The sequence below is a fragment of the Malaya genurostris genome, chromosome 2 (genome assembly GCF_030247185.1).
Source record: "Malaya genurostris strain Urasoe2022 chromosome 2, Malgen_1.1, whole genome shotgun sequence".
Classification (NCBI taxonomy): Eukaryota; Metazoa; Arthropoda; class Insecta; order Diptera; family Culicidae; genus Malaya; species Malaya genurostris.
Window position 1 is genome coordinate 296,933,167 of NC_080571.1, and position 27,733 is coordinate 296,960,899.

At 38.4% G+C, this 27,733-nt stretch overlaps 2 protein-coding genes across 2 annotated transcripts in view; both read right to left on the minus strand.

Annotated features, from left to right (window-relative positions):
- Window positions 1–27,733, minus strand: part of LOC131430662 (uncharacterized) — a 301,476-nt gene that overhangs the window by 58,599 nt on the left and 215,144 nt on the right. The gene's annotated exons all lie outside the window — the stretch shown is intronic.
- LOC131429281 (titin) overlaps window positions 17,524–27,733 on the minus strand; it is a 50,034-nt gene continuing 39,824 nt past the window's right edge. Inside the window, exon 2 of the mRNA XM_058593332.1 lies at window positions 17,524–18,582. Coding sequence (XP_058449315.1) covers window positions 17,524–18,582 — 1,059 coding nt within the window. The remainder of the gene's footprint in view (window positions 18,583–27,733) is intronic.

Below are 27,733 nucleotides of genomic sequence, written 5' to 3' on the forward strand. Positions count from 1 at the left end.
CATTTCATGAAATGACTTTAATTTAAAAAAGCAACCTGCATTATAGTGAAAATGACTGTAAATACTAGACCAATTTGAACACCATGTATATTTCAGGATTTATTCATAAACTTTTTGAATGTAAATTGTATGTAACTTCGATCAGTAATTAAAATGTCCACATAGAGAGTAGCATCTCTCTAGTTGGTATTTGAATTACAGCTTCAACTGCAAGAACGTTGTAAGTTTTTGTCCTTAAAAGGTGCATTCTGTAACAGTATGCCTTGTTCTATGCTGGGAGATGGGAGATAATAAATTATTCATTTCTTCAAGCTGTAACTACGATGTTTTCCTGCTTCTCATAGAAATGGAGCGTATTTTGATGACATGGACACGATTTAACGTTGCTGGGCGGTCGTAACACTATCCACTCAAATATAATGAAATGTAATATAAAATAGTTGGAGATATTTGTGGTACAGTTACAAACCGAAGAAGAAAGTATACACACATTTAGCCTTTTTATGGCACGGCATCACAACGGAGACCTTAATAGCAGAGGGTCTCATTTGTGAACTTGCTTTAGTTCATTGAATGAATTACGGCCATCGTGGAGGATCGTTTATTTTCCATCATAACCAAACATATCTTGTTAAAACTATTGACTAAGTCATAAGTGTCGCAATTTATTTCTAAATTTCGACAAAGACATATTTGAATTATGAATTTGCCTTTATGAGTAGTCAGATTAGTCATTACACTAGTTATGGGATTTTATTGACTTCCGGAGCTGCTATGTACGCTAAAAACCAACTGCAAAATCTGTTGAAACTGCAGGTCAAATTACACCAAATGAATGTAATACCAAAGAAAAAAACAGTTCTTCCTAATCCACCTAGTGGTGTGAAAATGTCTTTCTCATGTCATTCAAAAAGTCTCATTATACATAATTTTTGACACAAATTTATTCACAATGTGGACACAAATTCGGGATTATTCAAATTTATTCGAGAAATTCTCGAATGCGTTTTGAAAGCTGCATTCACAGTTTAGCGAAAACCTTTTGAAAGCTGCTTTCACACACTTAGACGTTTTCCGATCACGTTAAGCTGAGTCGAAAGCTATAAGGAGTGTATCGAAAATAAGCTATCCACATACAATTGTGTTTTTTTTTTTTTCATAAATACGTTTATTTCTTAAGGCAGTTTACATAAGTTTTTCTTCGCCGTAGCATCACTTTTACATAATATTCTTATCATAGTTTAATTCTAACATAGTCGCAACGTTTTGCATTTATTAAAACATATTCTCTTATTACTTAAATATCATCTTAGGTAACTCGTCATTAATTATGAAATCTACTCGGAAATATTATTTGAACCAAACGATTAACTTCTATAAATTATAAAATAAGCTGTTATTTTCAGACATTTTGTTAATAATTTCATAAACTGTTTCGAGTTTGTTTGTATCATTACATTATTTTTATTCTAATTTAGCTATTGGTTGAACTCATGGACGCAGCTGGGATCAGAACTAAGTCTTGAAAGGGGCCTTTATTAAATTGAAACTCCAGTTTTCTTTATGAAATGATAAATAAGTTTCATGTATGAAAGGTCACGACAAGCAAGAATGTCTCGAACTGGGATATTGGATAGTCTACCTTGGGTACGCAAAGAATTTATTAGTTGAGATCTGACATCACGATACTCCACGCATGTCCAAACGACATGATCAATATCTCGATAACCTTCGCCACAAGCACAATGATTAGTCTCGGAGAGCCCAATTCGAAGGAGATGTGCATCTAACGTGTAGTGATTGGACATGAGTCTAGACATCACACGAATGAAATCTCTACTCACATCCAGTCCCCTGAACCATGCCTTTGTCGATATTTTCGGAATAATTGAGTGCATCCACCGACCCAGATCATCTTTATCCCAAGAAGCTTGCCAGCTGGCAAGTGTTCTTTGGCGAGACGAACTATAGAATTCGTTGAAAGCAATTGGTCTCTCATAAATTTCACCCTCAATAGCACCACGTTTGGCTAAAATATCGGCTCTTTCATTGCCAGGAATGGAGCAATGAGCCGGGACCCAGACTATAGTGATTAGATAATTATTGTTCAATATGTCGTTCAGGCACTGTTTTATTTTGCCCAGGAAAAACGGTTCAGTCTTGCCAGTCATGTTTGAGCGAATGGCTTCAATTGCACTCAGACTATCTGTGAAGAGGAAATAATGGTTTGGAATTAATGTGACGATTACACTCAAACTATATTGAACTGCTGCTAGCTCTGCTATATAAACAGATGCAGGTTCTTGAAGCCTAAATGAGGCCGAAACATTATTGTTGAACATACCAAACCCTGTCGCTTCTTCAATTCGCGATCCGTCCGTGTAAAACATTTTCTCAGAGTCAATATGCCTGAACTTACTTGAAAATATTTTTGGGATTTCCGTCGAACGTAGATGATCCGGGATTCCACGCACTTCGCGCTGCATGGATGTATCGAAAAATAAAGTTGAGTCAGGGACATTTAGGAGGCTGACACGGATAGGAATATATCTTGAAGGGTTGATTTCCTGTGACATATGGTTAAAATATACTGTCATGAATTTTGTTTGAGATCGAAGCTCGACTAGTCGTTCGAAATTATTAATTACCATGGGATTCAGCACCTCACATCTTATTAGCAGGCGTGATGAAAGCTCCCAAAATCGATCTTTTAATGGAAGAACTCCCGCCAGAACTTCAAGACTCATTGTATGTGTCGAATGCATGCACCCTAAAGCAATTCGCAAACAACGATACTGAATTCGCTCCAGTTTGATAATATGAGAGTTTGCAGCGGAACGAAAGCAAACGCATCCATATTCCATCACTGAAAGTATCGTTGTCTGATACAATTTTATTAGATCTTCCGGATGAGCACCCCACCAAGATCCTGTTATTGTTCGAAGAAAATTTACTCTTTGTTGGCATTTTGTTATCAGAAACCTAATGTGTCCTCCCCACGTGCATTTGGAATCGAACCACACCCCGAGGTATTTAAAAGTTAAAACCTGTTGGATCATTCTTCCCATCATATGGAGCTGAAGCTGCGCGGGATCATGTTTTCTTGAAAAGACGACTAACTCTGTTTTCTCCGCAGAGAATTCGATACCAAGATGAACAGCCCAATCGGACAAGTTATCTAAGGTATCTTGCAATGGTTTATGCAGATCAATAGCTTTGGGTCCAGTAACTGAAACCACGCCATCATCTGCCAATTGTCTTAGTGTACATGGGGTTACTAGACAGCTGTCAATGTCATTTACGTAAAAATTATAGAGGAGCGGACTGAGGCATGAGCCTTGCGGGAGACCCATGTAACTATTTCTGAGTGTTGCCAAATCGCCATGTGAAAAATGCATGTGTTTCTCTGACAAAAGGTTGTGCAAATAATTATTTATAACCGCTGGGAGTCCATTTTGGTGAAGCTTGTCTGAAAGAACATCAATGGAAACTGAATCAAATGCTCCTTTAATGTCTAAAAATACAGATGCCATTTGTTGCTTTTGAGCGAAGGCAATTTGGATGTCAGACGAAAGTAATGCAAGGCAATCATTCGTCCCTTTATTTCTACGGAAGCCAAACTGAGTATCTGACAACAAACCGTTCGTCTCGACCCAAGTGTCGAGACGTCGTAGAATAATTTTTTCGAACAATTTTCTGATGCAGGACAACATCGCAATGGGTCTATATGAGTTGTGATTGGAAGCTGGTTTCCCCGGTTTTTGAATGGCGATAACTTTCACTTGTCTCCAGTCAGGTGGAACAATATTTTGCTCAAGAAACTTGTTGAACAATTCCAACAAACGTCTTTTTGCGAGGTTGGGCAGATTCTTCACCAAGTTGAATTTAATTCTGTCCAACCCTGGAGCGTTATTGTTACAAGACAAGAGTGCTACAGAAAATTCCATCATTGAAAATGGGTTATTAATAAAACCATTATTTGGAGGAGATTCCCGTATAATGCTCTGCGTAGGAACAGAATCTGGGCAAACTTTCCTAGCAAAGTCAAATATCCATTGGTTCGAGTATTCATCACTCTCATTGCCCACGGTACGATTCCTCATTCGTCTGGCCGTGTTCCAAAGAGTGCTCATTGAGGTATCTCTTGACAAACCTTCGACAAAATGTCTCCAATAGCTACATTTTTTGGCTCGAAGTATGCTCTTGTACTTGGTTTCTAAAACCATAAGTTTTTCAAAATTCTGAGGAGTTCCTCCTCCCCGTTTTAGAAACGTCTTGCAAGCATTTTGTTTTGCGAGTTTAGCCTCTGAGCACTCTTTGTCCCACCAGGGGTTGGGAGGCCTTCTGTTAGTCGTTGGCCCAGGAAAGCGTTTAGTTTGGGATTGTTCTGCTGCCTCCAGAATCGAACAAATGAGGAAGTCATATTCTTCAAGTGGAGGGAGCTCTTCCATTGAATTCAAAATACTAGAGATACTACTTTGGTATTTAATCCAGTCGATATTTTTTGTCAAATCATATGGAATACTAGCGGAAGTAGCAATGCAATTGCTACTGCTAATTGAGATGATGATTGGTAAATGATCGCTACCGTGTAAATCAGGCAGTATTTTCCAGGTGCAATCTAGTCGAATTGATGTTGAGCAAAGAGATAGATCTAATGCACTTGGGCGTGCAGGAGGTCTTGGGATCCGTGTAATGCTACCCATATTTAATACCGTCATGCTAAAATTGTCACAAATGTTTTGTATTAAAGATGATCTGCTATCATTGTAAACGGAACCCCACATAATACCGTGCGAATTTAAATCCCCCAGAATCAATCGTGGTGCAGGAAGGGCTTCAACCATTTCATTAAGCTGTTGCTGTCCAACTTGTGCTTTTGGAGGAATATAAACCGAAGCTATGCAAATATCTTTGCCTTTAATGTTTATTTGGCAAGCAACAACTTCTATACTAGAAGTTGAAGGGATGTTTAATCTATAAAAGGAATAGCATTTCTTAATTCCCAAAAGCACTCCACCATACGGAGAGTCTCTATCGAGACGTATAATGTTAAAATCATTAAAATTTAAAGCTATGTTTGAAGTAAGCCATGTTTCGCATAAAGCAAATACATCACATTTTTGACTATGCAATAATATTTTAAATGAATCAAGTTTTGGCATGATGCTTCGACAATTCCACTGCAGGACAGTGATTGTATCATTTGCGACGGGTGATAAATTATCCATCAAAAGATACAAAACCTGAGACAATTGGCCATTGAGCTGATAACTGCTTCAAAAAGGTTCTAGCTATTGGAAGGAATGCCATTATGAGGGTCTTTAAGGGTTCAGATATATTGAATGCTGAGAAAATCCATTCAACAATTTCCGAAAACTTCAGTAATCCTGTTGGTGGCTGTGAAATGGAGCCCACTGGATTATTATCTTTTTCTGTACTAGATCCTGGATTGGTTTGTGAATTTGACAAACCAGGAGGCACAGTCTTTGGTTTTGACTTTTTTTGTTTAACACGGGGATCTTTTTTTGAAGATGAAATTTTAGGTGTCTTTTTTGGTAATTTGGAGGAAGACTTCTTTCTCTTAACTGACCCTTGGGTAGTGATAAACGAATTACCTTCACTATTTTCGTCAGAGTCAGAGTCCTCTGGTTCCTCTAGATTTGAAAACCCGTTTTCGGTTTCCAAAGGGGGGACATCAATGACCGTTTTAAGCATTTCTGCATATGTGCGCTTAGACCGTGCTTTTAAAGAAAGCTTAATTTTGTCTTTGTGCACTTTAAATGCAGTGCATACTGAAATATCATCATGAGGACTATTCCCACAATAAATACATTTTTCAATTTCCTTGTTGCAATCATTATCTTTATGAGGCCCTTCACACTTAATACATTTTGGTTTATTACTACAGTAAGTAGCTGTGTGGCCGAATTTTTTGCAGTTCGTACAATTCATTACATTTGGAACAAAAAGCCGAACAGGGAGGCGAATTTTATCGACATAGACATGGGATGGCAACGCAGACCCGGCAAATGTCACTCGAAACGAGTCTGATGGGCGATAAACTTTTTTTTCCTCTTCATGAACTACTGAGTACAGTTGTTTGCACTCCAGTATTTTCACACCCTCAAGCATAGAGTTCTTGAAACGACCAACACCATGCTTGAGTAAATCATCTACCGAAAGACTCGCTTCGGTAACAACACCGTCAATTTCGACATCTTTGGAGGGTATGTAAACTTTATACTCTTTATTGAAATGTTCCGAAGAGACAATATCATTCGCGTGTTTCAAATTATTTACCACAACACGAATTTTATCGTTATTTACTTTTATGATCTCTTTGATTGAAGAGTATCGTGATGTCAAACCTTTATTAATTTGAAAAATGTTTAATGGCTTTGATATACGTCTAAAAAAGACTATCCAAGGCCCAGAAGAGCTCTCCTGATATTTTTTCGTTCGTGGGGGTATCGGATTCATGCTAGGATTTACGTCCATGGATTCATCCATTACATTAAAATTTTTAACTAAACTTTAAAATAAAATTTGAAACCAACACTACACAGTACTCAATCAAAAGGAAAAGAAAAAACTTCTACCTTGAAATTGTTGTCTATCTCCGTTGCACTGCCGTGTAGATCCTCGTTGCTCTAGATGTTCTTGTTGGATGTATCTGGACGTTGATACAATGCTGAAGCTCACTGTAGCGATAGAATATGATGTGATGCTACTGCTACCTGACATCCAGCACCACTCGAATTCCGATTTGCTTTCGTCTTCGCCAGCTGTAACCAGCGCAGGTCACCGGTGTATACCTGCGTGTTGTATGGCAGTGGAAAGACCGAGTTGTCTTGTCTCCTTCTTCCTAGTGCTCAGCACCGATATGCTTCTGCACCGAAGTGCCTTCGCACCGGTGTGCCTTTGCACTCTCCTGCTTCTATGTGCCTTTGCACTCTTCCTCTTCGATGTGCCTTTGCACTCTCCTGCTCAGCACTTGTGGCTGTATATTGCGGCCTGGGTAGAGTTTGGGAAACGCCCTTTGTTGTTTCCTTCACCAGCTTGGCCCAGCACTAGGGCTCTCTTATGCAGCACGACTATACGTTTTAACGGCTGCTGCCAACAGGTTTCTACCTGTAGTTCAACCGTTGTCGTATTTAACGCGTGTAAACCAACCAGCGTTATTAAACTGTACGCTTCTATACACAACCTTCTCGGTTGAACGGCTATTACTGAATGTGACATACAATTGTGTTGTACGCATGTATTTGTGATGGTTTTTTATGCTCAGATCACAGCATGTTGTGCATTTGGCTGTTAGCTTTCGTTAGTTTACTTGTTTGTGCGGTTGAAATTCTGCGTTTTCAAAATGCCGCGTATTGAAAAGGAAGTGAAAATTAAGATTCTGGACACATGGCTAAGTGAGAAAGGTATTACTATGCGAAAATTGGCGAAGCGGTTTTCAGTTCATCATGCAAGTGTAAAAACTATCATCAATAAGTTTGGAGTACACTATTCTTTGGATGAGCTACCAGGAAGAGGCAGAAAACATGGTTTTTACAACCCGAAACTGGACCAGAAAGTGGTATCTCTAATCACGAAGAACAAATCAATGTCAATACGTGATTTGACCAAAAAAGCAGGAACAAGTGTCGGAATGATCCATCGTATCAAGAGGCGAAATCACCTGAAGACCTACAAGAAGCTGAAAATCTCGAAAAAAAAAGCGTAAAACAGAAGCAGCGAGCCGCAACAAGCATCCGGAAATTGTATTCGCCTCTTTTGCAGGGTCCGGATGCATGCGTTTTGATAGACGATGAGACTTATGTAAAAGAGGACCCCAAAACCCTTCCAGGTCCACAATACTTTACTGTCGTCGTTGGGGAGGATGTGAGCGATGCGGACTGGTCGATTCAAGTGGAAAATTTCGATCGAAAGACACTGGTATGACAAGCAATATGTTTCTGTGTTTTGAAGTCAACCATATTTTATACTACCGGAACTATAAAAGCAGAAATCTATCGATTTGAGTGTCTCCAGAAAAGATTGCTGCCTTTATATAAGAAGCATAGTACACCTCCGCTGTTTTGGCTGGATTTAGCGTCGGCTCACTATGCCAAAACTACTCTCAATTGGCTTGTGGAAAAGGGTATACATTTCTTCGAGAAAAATATCAATCCACCAAATTACCCTCAGTTTCGACCCATCTAACGTTACTGGGCAATCGTGAAGAGGGTTTCAAGAAGACTGGTAAGGCAGCTGGGAACATGCAGGAGTTCAAAAAAATTTGATCTCAAGCGTCCAAAAAATGCGATGCAACACTTGTCCGGAACTTGATGAAGAACGTTCGATCAAAAATTTGAAAACTCGTGAAGGAATAACTTAAATTTCATCCGGTTTTCATTATGCTCAAGTTCAATCTTCTACAATAAAGGATCGATTTTTATTTTGAATAAAATATCGTTTTTTATCATAATTTGAAAGAAAAATGTGTGGATAGCTTATTTTCGATACACTCCTTATAACACTAGAAGTCTCCAGAGCTTCGAAGGAAAGGATACTAGATCGTTGAAAAAATCGTTGTTTTGTGTGGAGATTTCACATGCAAACTTGATCCATGCGATTTGTCATTTCGAGTCACGTGCTCGATTGGGTATGGAAATTGTTGCGAAATTAAAAAGATGGTGCTGTAGCAGCGATAAGGTTGATCAGCAATGAAATTTTCTTAGTATTTTGTGTTCAATTAAATTTAGATTACAGTGCACAGTGGTCCGGATTCACAATTTAGGGGGACAACAACATTTGTGGCTTATCCTTATACTTTAGAGCTATGATGTCTTCAGAACAAATGATCAGTGAAAGATAAGCCATATTTTGAAGCATATGGTATTAGGGTGGTTCTAATTATTAGGGTGATCCAAAAATTATTTTCCGTATGTCTTGAGATAGAGGACTGCATCCTTCGGCAAAATTGTAGGAAAACTTATAATAAGCAACTTTGCTGAAAACACTATTGCAGTATCTCTAACGGTTTTAGTGTTACAGCTATTTTAATAGAGTAACTTAGGGTGTTCCTAAAAAAATCAGATTTTTTGCTCTAGCTTTCTAAATTTTCACTTCTCGATTTTAGTGTCTTTGAATATCTTTTAGAGTTTGTTAAAACCAATTTTTTCATGACTGGCGCATTCAGGTAGCGTTTTCTGAACCGAAGTTATGAGCAAAACTAGTTCAAAAACAGATCATTTTTAAACTGCTATATCTAACATTGGAGCAAATGAAAAAAAAAATCGGTTTCTTTCATTTGATAGAAAATACTTTCGAGCATGTTTACTAAAAAAATGGCGGAGGAGATATTTTTTTAAATTTTTTAAATTGTGTTCAAACATTGGGTTTTTTCATTGAAAAATGCTCTTTCATGTAAGACATTTATTAGCTATATATATTAAAATAATGTATTGCTGTCTTCTAGCGTGTCAAAACTAATTCCGCTGCATAATCGGGAAGATGGAGTATACTCACGTTGGTTGTTACTCTCTTCGATAATGCTATTACAGGATCAGACGTTAAAAGAAATCGTTTGAATACATCCTCTAGTTTCACTAAACGATTGAATTTCTGCGGATGCAACTGCCTATACTTGCGAATTGATTTATTTCGACTCTCTTGCGCTTCCTTACTGTACATTATATGCTATCTGTTTGGTTCCCTTACGATTGACTATTGAGCAAGAATGAATGAGAATAATCCAAACAAATATCAATTTGGAATTTCGCCTCTACACGCAATGATTCGATCTATGGAACTTTTGCTAAAAGTGAGTTATTGTTTGCACATTGAGAAACCGACATGGCGCGTGTCCCGACAAAATCAGCATGTCAAGGAGCAAGAGACAAACATACTAACGGCATTAAAAGAGCAGCTAGCGTTACGTATTGGCAAAGACATCATATTAACAAGATATCCAGCTCTCACATTTCCAGAATACATCATTGACAACATCCTTTTTTTGCGAGCATGGTGCCCTCAGGTGAGTCCGCATCGAATCTCGTACATAGAAGTAGGGAAGAGAAATGTCAAATTCTTGCGCGCAAAAATAGCAGCACTGCGCACCCACACAATTTACATGATATGTTGAATGTGATGCCGTGCGATGGCGTTCCTATACTGAAGATTGATTTCGCTGACAGGGTCTGGTATTGGTGAACCATTACTTGGAGGCGGCAAGTCGAATGATGGTATCTGGGCCCGTAGATTTTTCAAAGAATATAACACAGTAGCGCAAATCATCGAGTTAAATGGAAATAGACTTGAACAGTTTTTTATAATCTTAATGTTGATAAACAGCAATGTGAAGATTTCGGTACCTGCTTTCCAGGAGTTTGCGGAACAAACAAGAATTCGTTTTGTGGAGCTGTATGGATGGTATGCTCTGTCGCCAACCGTGCATAAACTTTTGGTGCATGGGACTGCAATTATAAAACATGCTTTGCTTCCTATTGGTATGTACAGTAAGGAAGCGCAAGAGAGTCGAAATAAATCAATTCGCAAGTATAGGCAGTTGCATCCGCAGAAATTCAATCGTTTAGTGAAACTAGAGGATGTATTCAAACGATTTCTTTTAACGTCTGATCCTGTAATAGCATTATCGAAGAGAGTAACAACCAACGTGAGTATACTCCATCTTCCCGATTATGCAGCGGAATTAGTTTTGACACGCTAGAAGACAGCAATACATTATTTTAATATATATAGCTAATAAATGTCTTACATGAAAGAGCATTTTTCAATGAAAAAACCCAATGTTTAAACACAATTTAAAAAATATCTCCTCCGCCATTTTTTTAGTAAACATGCTCGAAAGTATTTTCTATCAAATGAAAGAAACCGATTTTTTTTTCATTTGCTCCAATGTTAGATATAGCAGTTTAAAAATGATCTGTTTTTGAACTAGTTTTGCTCATAACTTCGGTTCAGAAAACGCTACCTGAATGCGCCAGTCATGAAAAAATTGGTTTTAACAAACTCTAAAAGATATTCAAAGACACTAAAATCGAGAAGTGAAAATTTAGAAAGCTAGAGCAAAAAATCTGATTTTTTTAGGAACACCCTAAGTTGCTCTATTAAAATAGCTGTAACACTAAAACCGTTAGAGATACTACAGTAGTGTTTTCGGCAAAGTTGCTTGATATAAGTTTTCCTACAATTTTGCCGAAGGATGCAGTCCTTTATCTCAACACATACGGAAAATAATGTTTGGATCACCCTAATAATTAGAACCACCCTAATACCATATGCTTCAAAATATGGCTTATCTTTCACTGATCATTTGTTCTCAAGACATCATAGCTCTAAAGTATAGGGCTAAGCCACAAATGTTTTTGTCCCCCTAAATTGTAGATCCGGACCACTGTGCAGTGAGCGCACATAATAAGTGACAATTAAATACCGATGCTTAAGGTGATTACCATAATGGATTTAGACTAGTATTTTATATTTTAAATTCTGTGAAATATGTTCAATTTGGTAAAATCAATATCGAATTGAAATTGAAGCGAAGTCTCTCCAACCCATCAAACAATCCACAGTATCCGAAAAATATTATTTTTTTACTGCTTTACAGTACTCATGGCACTTTTTGGCAACTTGAACGTACAGAAAAAGTTCTGAACAAGGAACTGATTCAAAGTTTGTTCTGTTGCGTCGAGTGAACATTCAAGTGTGAATATTTCCTTTGAAACGGGTTGTATAGAATGCTATTCGTTTGTTTTGTATACTACTTAAGCCAAATCATCTTTCATTTTTACGCACTTTTGATAACTTGGGTTAATACAGATTTTTTTTCAAGATATTTTTTATTCAGGTCTATTTGCGTACAAGCTTTACGTGGCCGAATTAGCCGACTTTTTAAATAAAGCAGTTTTTGAAGTGGATCTCGTTGTCACTCTTGTTCTAGGAGGAGAAGAGCTTCCATTTCCCTCCTGCGAGGGTTGAGGAGCACGTTGTTCGTGACTCGTATCGTCATCCATTGCCGCATCGGTGGTGTTGAATTCCGTCTTCTTTTCGTTTTCCTTGTTGTTCGCAGTCTTGAGCTCGTTGATAGCTGCTGTAGATGCGCCTTGTTGTACATTGGTTGCAGTTGCTGGTTGGTTTGATGATGAAACAGGAGTACTGCGCTCATTAGTTTTCGTTGTTGAACGGTTGACCTTGTCTTTGGTTGAAGATGCCCTATTCGCAGTTTCAGTGCAAGGTTTACCGTAGTGTGCATGTTGTTCATAAAACTGACATGTAACCAGCTGATTTTCATAGGTAATCAACGTTTTACACGGATGTGTCCCACTTGACCAGAAATGATGCAGATGGAATTGCCTTACGTAGTTGCATACGTACCACTCGCACGCCATTCCGGATGCCGGGGAAAAAATTCGCCATACTTCCCTTTCGATGGAATAGATTTCACCGTACTGCGACATATCGTCCCGAACGAACTTATCACTGGCCTGCGGGGGAAGGTCAAGCGGTTTCAGGGATTCTCAAGAGTCAACAGTCTTTGATAATTTTCAAGAGTTTTCAAAAGTTCCTAAGAATCTTCAATATACTCGAAGAGTTAACAAATCCAAGAGGATTCAGAAGATTTCAATAGCCTTCAAGAGTTTTCATTTGTCTTTAAAAGTCTGCAGGACACACCCACAGTTTTCAAGAGTCTCTAAAAGGCTTGAAAAGTTTTCAAGAGTATCCAACAGTCTTCACTAGTTAGAAAATTCAAGAGCTAATGAGACCAAGAGCCCAAAAATAGATCATACTCAACCGGTTTAAGTGTACATGTCAACACATTTTCGGACTTGTTCAATTGGCAGAAAAGCTTGACGGATTGATGGAGGCTGACAGGTTTAAGTTCTTCCTTCGATGTGAACATTTTTTTCAAATCGATACATAAAAATTATTTCTTATTTCCATTTCGCCGAATAGGTCATTTCGCCGAAAGGGTCATTTCGCCGAAAGGACCCTCATATCTCCTGCATGTTATGTCTCCTGTATAACTGATGTGGCGCAGCCACATAACCGAAGCCAAGATGGCTCGGCGGCACAAAGCCTCTTGCGTACAAACCTGTAACCGCCTCGTTTGTCCGATCTACTCAAAGCTTGGTTTCTTTGCTTTAGTTAGATCCGAACGAGCGGTAGCACATGAACCAAAACGATGTGTCGTAGCCACATTAGATATTTTTTCATTTTTACTTAATAAACGGAAAATACCACCAACATTTGCCTGGTAGTATCTACCAAGTACCTATGCAATTGCTTTGATGCTTAGTAGCCAATAGTTAACAAGTTTTCTTGGGACCTACTTTCTGAGGTTCATGAATCAATCTTTATTCAAGAGTACAACAATCAATCATTATTCAAGAAGTACAATGGTAAGTTAACAAAACTGGCGTTAACGCTATCATCTTTCGTTTGTCTTTAATTTAAATCAATTCTAATTATGATTTCAAGACGATTTCAGGATTCGGCGAAATGACCCTTTCGGAGAAATGGCTTTCGGTGAAATGGCATTCGGCGATGTGGCCCATTCGGCGAAATATCCCTTACGGCGAAATAGCTTTCGGCGAAACGGCTTTCGGCGAAATGACTCTGATCCGTTCAAGGCATAAGGCTACGAGTCCCATAGACCCGTTTACATACACTCGAACTTCGCAATGAAGTTTAGGGCGAATACAAATTTAAGTAGCGATACGAAGATATGTCGCTCGTAAGGAATCATTCTGTGAAAAAGTTAGCAAAAAAGAAAAGGTGTGTTTTATGAAATGATTTCAACTAGATTTTCACTTGCTCCTAAGTAATTGAGAAAGTTATCAATTCATCACTGTTTCAACTGAACTAGCCTCGTTTTTTGACAAAAAATCCTTTTTCATAATTTAGAAAAGGCGACAGCTGCAAAAGTAATAAGATTCATATCATTTGACATTTTTCTATTCGGTATAAATGAGGACGTCGTTCATGTTCTCCTAGTAACGTAACTAATCAGCACTAATCAATTACCGTTTATGCTTCGCAACACCTTTCACACACGAAGTCAACCTTTTATTACTACTGTCGCGGCAACACGACGAACTCGCACACGTGTAAACATCTCCATAATCTACATAACCCATCATCCATCTCATTACGTACCAATTACCTTATTAGAAAGTTATAACACCCCAGCACTTAGGCTGACAGACAGACAGCTCACGAGCGAAATGGCGAAGCCCTTTGGCCGATACTAGGTATGTACTACTACTACTAATGCTCAGTCAGGCCGCACACGGAACAGATAGAGTGACAAGAAAATTGAACGCCAGCCGACCTGAACCTGAACGGTCGGTGCCAGTACCGTTTCCAACTCTATCATTTCAACTGGAAAACGATACCGATCGTCCGTAACAACCTCCGGAGGCGGAATGTGAAAGGTTTGTCATAATCACATCAACAAATCCACCTGTGGAATTTCTCGGGTAAAGTCGTAAAGTCACCGTCGGAAAATGATTGAATCACCTGTCAGACGGATGCACCGCCACGGAGCTTCTTTGGTACACTTATTTTGTGTATTACCACTGGATGCTGTTGATGTTTTTAATTCGTTATTCCAATCGACGGTTTCGACTATCTTCACAGCGAACTGCATTTCGAAGCAGTAGTTGCCGGGCAATTTGAGATCAATTTTCAAATAACGGCGGCTGTTGTTTTGCTACAGTCCGGTACTCTCTCATTAGCCAATTTAGCGTGACTTTTCATGTGAACCGGTGCTTGCTGGAGTTCTGACGATAACACAACCAGTACAGTAACCAGTGTGCCAGGTGCCGGAATTATGGTCCAAAACAGTGAGCAAACTGTAATCACTGTTATCGTATTTCGCTAGGGCGGACAAGTCCACGATGGCCATCCGACCCGTTAGGGACTTACCAGTTGACTCGGGCTGGTACTTCATGTAAGCACGCGTCATTTGACCAACCATTGGAGCTTACCCTGGGTTGCAGAAAATCACATTGTCAGCGTCAAATGGCCCACTGAACCTCTTGTCACCACATATGAGTGGAATGCAGTTAGCAGTGCTGGTATTATGGGAAAAGCACAGTGCGGAAATTGAATCGCATGTTGGCGAGTTCCATAGCCACAGAGCCACCACGGCGATGTCCAAGCTGAATGGTGATGGTGGTGTGCAACAACAACAAAAAACGCTTTCTTGACCAGTGACATTGCCGTCGTCGCAACGTGAAAAGAATGCGGCTAATGTGTAACTGCATGACTGCCCGACTCATAACATAGTTATTGTAATTGGCCTCGCGTTTTATTGGCATCCCTGCTTCTCTCGATGTCGGTCTTTATGACGTGCAAGTGCAACAGGTGTCATATTTCATGTGTGAGTGCCTGTCGGGCGCTTCGCTCGAGACCTACGTTTCGATGTTGAGAATTGTTGCATAATTGGATTGGTGTCAGCTGCTGTGATCTGGGCAGTGATTGGATTCACATGCGCATCGACTGCAACAAACAGATATATTAAAATAGCCATTCGGCGATGCCGCTTTTGTCGGTGGCCAGCACGTGGGGAGATTTATACTTGCCATTTTCTTAAGGGTTTATCCCATTTTTTACCCAGTGTCTTACGCAAAAACTGAGTTGTGTATGTGTCAATGAATCTAATGTAACAATTTGATGTTCGTCGATTTAGCTAGTTGAAGTTGTCAATTCTAGAAATATTGAATTTCTGCTTTTACGGACTTGGACGATTTTGCAAGTTGCTAAACATTGATAATATGTTTGGAATCTACAGAAAAAAAATTCAAATTCTACTTTGGGAAGAATTGAAATTTAGTATGCACAATATTATTCAGTTAGACTCTGTGCGTTGTTACTTATGTATTTAGCCTTGGTTACACTAAGTGTTGCCCGGTGGATTTGACATTTTTAACCATTACCATCTTCAGAACATTCAGTCATTTAAGCGCTATTCGTTCCGTTTACACTCGGTTGAACATTTTCCCTAATCAAAAAAATGAAATTGAATCGCGATCATTATCGTGCAATGATTTATTACGACTTCCGTCGTGGATTATCAAGTCAAGAGTACTTCAATCAACTAGCTCGCTTGCTGGTGAATTCAAAGAAGGTCGTCCAAAATCAGTTGTTTTGCCAGAAAACATCAATACTGTGAAAAATCTGATAATGGAAGATCTTCTTGTGACGTACCGTGAAATGGTGGTAGCCTTGGGCATTAGTGTGAAAAGCTTATATGTTATTTTGAATGAACATTTAATCGAGAAAAAAAATAGTTCATGTTGGATCCCACATAATTTGACCAATCGTGTCGATTGGAGCATAGAAATGCTGAAAAAATGAAAAAATCGTGATGCTTCAAATTTAGTGTATAACATCTACACAGGGACGAAACATGTACTTACTAATATGAACCCGAAACCAAACAGTCCTGACTTGGTACCTAACGACTTCTATTTGCTCCCTTCCGTGAAAAAACTGCTTTCGATTCAATACTTCTAAAGAAGCTGTTGAAGCGTTCAAAAACGTTCAAATGTTTTGGGGTGAAGAGTGGTAAAAATGTTATGAAAATTGGTTCGAGTTTATGCAAAAGTGTATTGATCATTTAGAAAAATATTTTGAAAAACAATAAAACCATTTCCGATCAAATATAATACTGTTTTCATTTTTAGGCTTAATACATAAGTAACAACCCTCGTATACCTAAAACAAAACAAAAATGAAATATTCGAAAAAATGCAGCACTGTTGAGTCGAAAGCAAAACCCGAAGAAATCGATAGAGTTTGTAGGTTTGTGCTTTTTGCACAAACCTACAAACTCCTTAATTTTTCATATTCAAAAAATGTTTCAAAAAGACATTTTGCACTATCAATAATTAATATTATAATCGAAAAAAAAAACAATATCAGGAAATTATAGAATATTTTATTATTAATCATGTTTTGAAAATAATTGAATTTGAACCTAAAAGCCACCTTAAAGACACGAATCTTCAAATAACTAGTGGAACGGGCCACTTGAGCCAATTAGTTCTGATCCCTGAACCTAATGTAACTAGGATAACTGATAATTGTATGTATAAAAAGTTTAGTAGATTTATAAAAGTTTTTTAGAAAAATTAATGTATGATGTAACTGGAGGTTTTGCAATGTCTATAAATTCCTCCGAAAATTTTTTTCCTCTTAATTTTTTTAATTTATCCTTTGTATTCAGGAAAATAACGTACTTCAGAATGATGAGACGCCTTTAGTAAAGCAAAGTATTGGCATTACATTCTGTTTTGTGGAAGCCTTCCATGTCGGGACTCGAACATACGAACACTGGCCTGTAAGGCCCAAGCATTGAATCGCCAATCCGGGACGCCTTAGGGCATTATATGAAAAACTTTTCAGTCGAAAACAGAGTCAATAAATGACATCAATGAAGAAAAATTCTACTCCCACCCTCGCTCGCACAATAATAAAAACCATTTGGCTTTCGGAAAAATGAATTTAGGTGAAATGGCCTTCGATGAAATGGCTTTTTCCTAAATGCGGAATGGCTTTCTGCGCAATGGCTTTCTGCGCAATGGCTTTCTGCGGAATGGCTTTCTGCGGAATGGCTTTCTGCGATATACCTTTCGACAAAATGGCTTTTGGCAAAATGGCTTTCGGCAAAATGGCTTTCTGCGGAATGGCTTTCTGCGGAATTGCTTTCTGTGGAATGGCTTTCTGCGGAATGGCTTTCTGCGGAATGGCTTTCTGCGGAATTGCTTTCAGCGGAATGGCTTTCTGCGATATACCTTTCGACAAAATGGCTTTTGGCAAAATGGCTTTCGGCAAAATGGCTTTCTGCGGAATGGCTTTCTGCGGAATTGCTTTCTGCGGAATTGCTTTCTGCGGAATGGCTCTCTGCGCAATGGCTTTCTGCGCAATGGCTTTCTGCGGAATGGCTTTCTGCGATATACCTTTCGACAAAATGGCTTTTGGCAAAATGGCTTTCGGCAAAATGGCTTTCTGCGGAATGGCTTTCTGCGGAATGGCTTTCTGTGGAATGGCTTTCTGCGGAATGGCTTTCTGCGGAATTGCTTTCTGCGGAATGGCTTTCAGCGGAATGGCTTTCTGCGATATACCTTTCGACAAAATGGCTTTTGGCAAAATGGCTTTCGGCAAAATGGCTTTCTGCGGAATGGCTTTCTGCGGAATTGCTTTCTGCGGAATTGCTTTCTGCGGAATGGCTTTCTGCGGAATGGCTTTCTGTGGAATGACTTTCTGCGGAATGGCTTTCTGCGAAATTGCTTTCTGCGGAATGGCTTTCAGCGGAATGGCTTTCTGTGGAATGGCTTTCTGCGGAATGGCTTTCTGCGGAATGGCTTTCTGCGATATACCTTTCTGCGGAATGGCTTTCGGCAAAATGGCTTTCGACAAAATGGCTTTCTGCGAAATTGCTTTCTGCGGAATGGCTTTCTGCGGACTGGCTTTCAGAGGAATGGCTTTCTGCGGAATGGCTTTCTGCGGAATGGCTATCTGCGGAATGGCTTTCTGCGGAATGGCTTTCTGCGGAATGACTTTCTGTGGAATGGCTTTCGGAGAAAAAGGGGAATGTCCCGTGTAAACCGATATCGCAAAATATCTGTAACCAAAGCGTTGTGAATACATTCCTTTTGTGGAATTTGACCTTCTGTTTCCAAAGAATTCACAGCCAATTCATTGCGCACAGAACAATTACATGGCTGGTGCTACGATCCAACTGATGCTAAGAATCCTTCCAGTTCGGGAAGTATTCTTCGCAGGCGCATATACAGAGGGGTGTTTTAGGGGTTAAAAGCCCCTACGAAACTAAACAAAAATATTGTATTAAGGAAACTCTTCTCTTCAAATATGTAAATAATAAAAACAATAATTTTCAACAAACATAGTTACAATAAAAATTCTTTCAAATAATTATATACAAATTTCCATTTGTATGGAAACTGATCAACTTGTTCTGAAACACCCTCCGGAAAAACTTTCAGGGTACGCCGATGCATTGAACCACCAACCCAGCCAAATACTGAATGACCGGAAAGAGAAAGTGCGCGAGCATGCCATAGTTGGACAAGATTCGGCAAATGAGAAAGATTTCTTGCCGCTGGATCCCACACATACTTATTTAGGACGAAAAAGACGAACGCAAGCGCACTTCCAATACATGTTTGGCTAGATTCATTATTATATATTAGAGAACAGAATGATTCTTCGACTACGGACTGAAGTCGAAATTAGTGCCTCGAAGAGAGGCTCAATGAGTCGGATGTGAGTTTCGTTTTTGAATTTCGGACAGTTACTTCCAATACCTGAAACCGAAACCAGTATAGCCAAAGTAAGGTCTCAGACATGTGTAATAGAATGGTGTTACAGTAAACCTTAAGAAAAGTAATACAATAACCAATAAGTCACCAATTTTATTGAAATATTCAATAATGCCAGTTAAAATGAAAAAGCTTGAAATGTCTGTTAAGAACGCCGGCAAAATTCCGCACTAACATTGTTTTTTATCTGAGGACCCCTCCCGAAACGAAATTCTGGGTACGGGCCTGTGAGTGACATAAATATGCACATGACTTTCTTAAATATGAAGGAATCGATTTTTACAAACTTTGGTTCGAATGGATGGTTTCAATACAAAATTCTTTCATTTTATCTTGATCCGATTTCCGGTTCTAGAGTTACAGTGCAATGAGTGAAACAACTCATTTTTTCCGAATAATGATAAAAAAATAGTTCTTGTGGGAAAATAATTGTCTATCAATCTTTCCGGACGTCACTTCCACTAAAACCTAAATTTTTATTTAATTTCCGCGGGGATCGCGTAAAAAAGGTTTTTGCATAATGATGGAAATTTCAATTTATATAATTACAAACAATCTAACATACTTCAGGAAATTGAATATTATGAAATGTACATTAATGAATTGTTTAATTTCAAAGAATCTATATAAGAGCGTGGGCATCCAAGAATTATCTGGAAAACAAATATTGTATATAATCGCTTTTATATAACTTTTAAGTGCGGTATGTACTCGTAGTACTATTTAAAGAAAATTGACATACTGTGATAAGATCTGTAGAAGAACTTGCTCATTCAAAACCTCCTCGGAAAAGGCCTTAAGGTCTACCAAGGTAACCGATGATGCAGCCGAAAACTTCCTGGAGTTTAGGCCTTAAGATCTACCAGTGTAACAAAGTGCATTAACGAACTTATCGTTTTCGGTCTGCTGAATGCTTAAGATCTGTTTTCACTGAAGTTCTTGGACAACTGGGAACCTACCTGGAACAGCTAAAAATAAACAAGTAAACAATGGGTAGCTTAAAAGTTTTAACTACAAACAAAAAATATATTAGCCGTTGTAGTTCTTGTTGTGACACAGCGTAGTTCCTAAGGACAGTACTCCAAGTAGTTCTTGGATCTTGGAACATCTCTTAAGCATTTCCATAGTCACAGAACATACTCAGAAGGTCCTCAGGCGCTAAAGCATTGGACGTAGTAGGATTGTTCATGTTATTTACACTGAAATCAAATGAAATTTGAAAAACCTTTTTTACACGAAAAATTTGAAATAACGCGATGTTTTATTTAATTTACGCGAAATTTTATTTACGTACCCCGGCTCTGCGCGTAAATTGAGGCTCCAGTGTACTCATTTATTCTATCGGAAATTATATTTATCTCTTAAAAGTGCAAGGTCGTTTTTTTTCTTAATGTTTTGTTTTTATAAATCATTGCATGTAACGAAGAACTGCCCGGCTAGTTTCAATACAAAGGCAGCAGGCTTTCGTGATCCGTTTTAACTTATTCGTGTCTGCGAATTTTCATAATTTTTTTTTGAGAATTTTCCAGGTCATCCAGCATTTCCTCGAACACAAAGAAACAACCGATCTTCAATCAATCCATGAACAGTCCAGCCGCTGATGTACATAACGCATTGATCAATAAGTCCCGGGACTGACCCAGAGATGACGTTTGTGATGTCGAACTAATCTCATTTTTCGAAAGTACCAACCTTCAGAGAACATTCACATCAATAGCATCACAAACACTGAATATAAGACGTTACATATAGGCGGCGTTACTAATTCATTTATGAAAAATGGAAATAACGATAAAACATTGATAAAACCGTGTATTGATAAAACATAGCTTTTTAAAGGGAAAAAAATCAGCGCAAACACAGCACTAGCTTGAGAAGTATTTCCCCCACTCGGATCCATTAAAAAATAAAGGCTTGTGGTGTTCTGATTTTGAACGTGACCAAATGAAACAGTCAACCGGAAAAAAAATCAAGCAAGTTTTCATAAAGTTCATTAGATTAGATGTGTTGAGATGGTTAGCACATAAACTGGAAGTTCTTTTACGATCTTGTACGATAATCTAGGCATAAAAAAGATCTTTTCCAAATGGATGCCGCATTCGCTCACAATGCGTTTGTATGATGCAATGGACGAAACATGGATCCACTATTTTTATCCGGAGTCATACCAGTATTCATACTGGAAAAGTCACCCGAAAACGTACCAGGTCTGTTTTTTAGATGCTCGAGATATCATTAACATCGACTACCTTGAGCTAGAAAGTACCTTCAAAAGTGATCATTACATTGATTTATTGATGCGTTTGAAGTGCGAAATCGTAAAAAACGGCCTCATAAGATCACCGTTAACCAAGACAATGCATCGTGACATAAGTCAATGGAAATATTAAACGAATTGGGCTGCAATCTGTTTCCTCACCCACCTTATTCATAATAACCTAGCCCCCAGTGACTGCTTGTCTTTTACTGATCAGAAAAAGACACGGAAGTGAAAAATATTTGGCCCGAACGAGACAGTCATCACTACAACTGAAGTCTATGTTCAGGTCATTGACAACTAATTTTATAAGGATGGAGTCTATTCGATACAAAATCTTGTTTTGTATGAGTAATTTTATTAAATGCGAACGCACTCATTGAAACCCAGAAATCTTATGAAAACCGTGTACAGACGAAACTGTCTTATTTGCTAAAGGAAACCATGACAATGATTTTCGTTCCTAACTGAAGTTCCAATCACCAATTATCTAAAATATGCGTAGAAATATTTCCAAGCAGTTTGTGTGATGTTTATGTTTGTGATATTGTAAATCGATTCAAAATTATTGAGATATTAATGTTTATAACCTGTTTGTACGGTATTATTTTCTGTATTTTGAATTTGTACACCGGTGTAGAAAACATGAACGTAGTCCTTCGTCAAAATAATTTGAGTGATTTTATTTATGTGAAAATATAGAAGCTGAGACGAGACAAGTATCTTAGTATCTTAGCTTTCACTTTATACCAAAGAAGTCGAGCTTAAACATCTGCCGGAAAAATTCCGATAAAGCACTTCTACCATTTAATATTAGATTCGTCAAAGCTACCAGAAATTGTTACTTTCTACTGCATTCTTTTTTTTGCCGGTTCGGATAGTAAAGGGTAAAAGATCTTTATCGATACTTTCCGGTATATCGGAGACTTGAGTGGTTTACATTGATGAGATACTTAAGCTCGGCTGGAAGGGTAAAGTTTAGTAACTAAAAAATTTCTGCTTGCTTTAATGATCCTTTTCAAGTCTCATCTTAATAAATATATTGTTAAAAAAAATTCACATCCTTGCTCTACCTTGAGAACTAGCATTCTATAATTTGGATTTTATTTATTATTTCGAATTACAATAATAATACTAATGTTACCGTTGTTTTTCGCTCGAAATTTCAGGTGGGTAATTACCCACCTTTGGAATTTTCGGGTGGTTTGTACTACCCACCGTACCCACCTCTTTCACCGGCTCTGATTGATTCGATAAAAGCCAACGACTAAAGGAATATACCAGCACTGGGATCTGTATCCAGGCTTTGTATTATAACTAAGGGGCTGTCCATAAAAGACGTCAAGCTTTTTTTGACGATTTTTGACTCCCCATCCCCCCTTTGTCACAAATTGTCACAGAAGCAAAGACCCCCCACCACCCCTATGTCACATGTCACGAATTCGAATAAATAAAATTCATCTCAATACATTCTCAATAACATATGTATGACAAACCATACAAATATGAGGGAAAAATCGATTTATTACATGCTGTCATTAGATTACAAAATATCCCTAAAACTACAAAATCATCGGAATTATTTTATTAATATCAATTATATAAATAAACAAAAGTATTTGGTTGGAAATGATGAAACATTTAAATCATCTGTTTTATTCCTCCTAGAGGTATATTATTATTTTAGGTAACGAATAATATTTCCTTAGTGTAGCATACAGGGCTGAGAAAATAAAGACCAAAACCTCATCAAAACGAGATCTCTGCCGAAGAATCATTTCAAGATCAGTTGATCAGTGAATTTTAAATCACATCGATCAATATCGGTACTGATCTTCCGTCACACAATGGGTAGTGATTTTGAGCTAAAATGATTCTTGATTTTTGTAAGTTCAATCATTGGATGATTCGATAAGCTTTGATGTTGGTGGAGAAAAATCACATATGATCAAGATAAGACATGACATGATCTACGTCTGAAATCGTTGATCTCCCGCCCTATTTCAAATGGAGTGCAATTGAATAAACTGCATCAGAATCGGATAAGAGAAATTCTTATGATATACTATTATCAATGCTAGAAAATCAGATTACTGAAAAAGTTGTCAACGCATAACTTAAGTTAAACCGTTTGAAGGCATCTTTTTCTTTTTTACTCATATTAGGCAAAATTTATTAATTTCGCTAATTTACTCGCTCCTCCGTGCACTTTTGCTGATCACAACAGAAATGATTTCTTGCATCATTCATTTCCGAATTTACAAGAAGAAGATTTTACATCAACAAATATACGTTTTCCTATAGAATGTTAACGTTTATTGTTGAGATTTTTTCAGGAAATAGGGTAAAGCAGTAATATAATTAGGTATTTCAAAAATGCGCTCATTGAAAATATTGGACGTCACATTCCAAAAACCTCCCCCCCTTCCCCCTGTCACAAAAGGTCACGTTTTATGAAACACCCCCCTCCCCCTTGCGGCGTGACGTCTTTTATGGACAGCCCCTAATGCTAATCCTTAGTTCCAACAGGAGTAACGAAATGTTCGGCATATGCAAGCCGATAAACGATATGAGCCCTGTGTCATTCAGACTAAAGCGTAATCCTTGTACTACATTGCATTGTGGAACTTGACATTCGATTTCACCAAATTTCCAAAGACATTTCATTATTGTACGGAGCAATTTGTATGGCTGGTAGTGCAATCCACTTGACATTAGGAATCTTTGCAGATCGAAGTCCGAACACACTGCCACCGATTTGCGAGTCTTGCGCCATATACTCTGGAAAACGGACACAGGTCATTCCGACTAAAACCAGTTGTAATTCGATATCTCGGGGATGATTTCGGAATCACTTCTATCTACTGTCGCTTGCATACACTTTCCCCACTAGGCATCTCGGTCGGACCGAACAATTCCTGTACAGCTATGTTAATACGAATCTGCTCCCTACCAGCAATTTGTGTTGTGCATTTGCCCTGTGCGAAAGGAAATAGCAATTCAGCTCACGTACGATGATAGTCAGAGATAACGAGTCGATAACTATTACCACAGTCCGAGTCAAAGTGAGTATTCACAATTCAGTACATAAATCATCATAGGCAAATGAAGCAATTTATCGCCTATCAATTTTGGTAAAATGATAAACATGCAATTGATTCATGGGACCGTTTGAGGCAATGCTCACCGAAGATTCATTATTGCGTAATGAAAACATTCGAACTAACCCAAATCTGACTTCACTAACTCACTGTTCTCCTTTCTGTTTCACTGATGATATATATATATTGTTCGGAATGGGAAAAACTTTGGGTATTGTAGAACGCTTCGATTTTACTGAGGGACAGTTTTGGTTTCTGTCTATTTAAATTGGATGGTTCGATAACAATCAACAGGGTCAATCGAATTTAATCGAAACTGTCATGAGAAAGGTAGGCTTAAACCGTTCTGTTTGCTAACGCTATCAGTGATTGGTCAGCAATCGAATGTAAGCCCGAAAGGGGATACCCGGTCTGTTTATTGTTGTTCGAATAATGGAAATTGTGCCGCGTCAGAATATAGATTGTTTCGAAGGCAGCCCAGACTTAAAAATGAATCGAACAACGAACACAACCATGTTATCTCTCGTGTGCATAAACAATGAATTAAGAGTGTATTTTTTTTCGTAGTCCAATAGAACTAGTTGATGACGTTCCACTCGATATAAGTGCAACTGTCAGTGTCAGTCTAGTTCGCTCAGTAACTGTGGAAGGTGATCTCTTGCTGGAACATATGTTCGGTTATAAACGTACACCATGATTTCCGGTGGTGAACACCGGATCACTTTTCATTTTTCTTCGTCCGACTGTGGCTAGCCGTAAATCGCGTTAAAAATCCCCAATGTTTCAACTTTCGTTTGCAGACCAATTATTCTGTGGCTTATGCAACATGTTCCAACGGAACGAATCGGTTCGATTGGTTGTTAAACTATCCAAACATGAAAAACAATTATTACCATTACTGCCGTTTTCCTCCGTTGGACCCCAAACATATGCACTCGGCAGGCAATCAATGGAATCGTCTCAACCGTTCCGATGGCCCACAAATTTTCTACCCGGAGCTGCATCTGCCGTTTCTGCCGTGCTTTCTCCGATCTCGATCCCATGGAAAATATTTACATTTCAACTGCAAACGATGTAGGATTATACGGCAAACATGAACCAACGAACTCGGAAAGTGTCCGGGACAAGGGCACCGGTTCTGCCAGCAGTGCTGTGAACTGACAAACAAAAGAATATACGAAGCCATGCTCAAGCTCTGCGCTTGTTTGAATACCTAACAAGCATTCCGAAAAATGATTTCCTTCTTCTAATGTTATTCAATGTTGAAATGCCAACCCCCTTCCTGCCAGCATTCAATCGCCCATCCTCCTTGAGCTTTTATTTTCTCTTCTGTTTCCACGGAAACGATTGCTCACAGGAAACCCAGAACAGCAGATGCAGCTGCTCATTACTGAGCTTAAACCATCGATCTGTAACTGTACTTGGTGTGGTGATTTTCTGGAATAGAAAAAAAATCGTTAAGGCAATGCAACGGAGAAGCAACCAAAACAAACATTCCAGCTAGTTGTCTACGGTGCAACGAAACTGTTAACGATTCTACGGTCAATAGATATAGATGGACAGCATCGTGACCACACAGAGTTCGAGAGATTTTTTTCCAGTTGTGTATACAGCCACAAAAAAAAACAAACCAACAAAATCAATTACATCAACAAGATGGCAAGACAGAAATAGTGCAAGAATCAGAACGACTTTCAACCGTCATCAACCTTGGAAATCCAACCGTTGCACGTTTGGAAATAGTTTCACTCAGCACAATACTGATTCAATTGACACAGATAAAATGTTGTAATCGATTTTGACAAAAAAAAAACAGGAAACGTGACTGTTGATGAAAGAGAGCCGAATCAAAGATTAGTTCTGAGAATGTTCTATTATCTGTAGTGATTAGAATATTGATTAATAACTAATTATCGATTTGTTACTTGAGTATTTTTTAATATAAATAGCTCCTGTTACCCATTTTCATATATCCGTGATATAAAATTTCGACTAATTGGGACTGAGCGAAAAAAATTGTTGTCGAAATTGTACATCAGCTGAGCACGTTAAGAGGTTGGAAAAGTTGGAGTATCCAAGCAGCAAAAGATGTTCAAAAAAGTTTCAAATATCTTCACCGCACAAACGGTAGACAAGTGATAAGTTTGGACACTGGGAATGATTTGCTTTCGAAATGAGGCCACATCACACAACGTCAACTGTAGTGTAGACAAATTAAATACCTCGTTGGTCCTCTGGCGAAAGTTTGGGTTGGAGACGGCCAAAAAACCCGCCAAGAAAAACGGCAACAACCTAGACGAATAAAGGACGGCAAGCCGTTTCACGAAAGCCATTTCGCCGAAGGCCATTTTGCCGAGGATATTATTTTAAAGCAAGCCAATTCACCGAAATGGAAACTAATTAAAAATTAATTTAAAAAGACGGGTGGGTAATGTCAGAGACATAACTGGATGTCGTGAATACGAAAACAACTGACATGTTCCTTAACACCTCCGAATATCAATTAGTTGATCAATTGTATGAATTATGCAAGCATGCCCCTTTTCCACATTTTCCGCAAAAACAAAGAAGGCTTTACTTGATCTCGATTACTATGAATTTCAAACAGCGAAAAGTGCACAAATCTATTCAAACTGTTCTAGATTTGCACTATAATGAGGATATTTACCTTCGATTTTCGAACAACAAATCCTAATAGTTACTCAGAAAACTTTTAGAGCCATTAGAACGGCTGATTTTGTGTAATGCTCTCCACCGTTGTTTTTTCACCAATGCAAACGACTGGCAGCTGTGACGTAATCGCTCTTGTCGGAAGCGAAATTAGCTTTGCAAACGACACAAAATACATCTGCTCGCAGTGGCGATAGAATCCAAACTGATCCAATTTTTGTTAAAAGATTTCTTTTTACGTGATTTCGTCTGTACTTTTTTTACTAATGGGCGGTCCTAACGGCTATAAAATAGCAGCATATAGAATTTTAATTTCGATTATTTCATTTCGGATTTGCATTTCA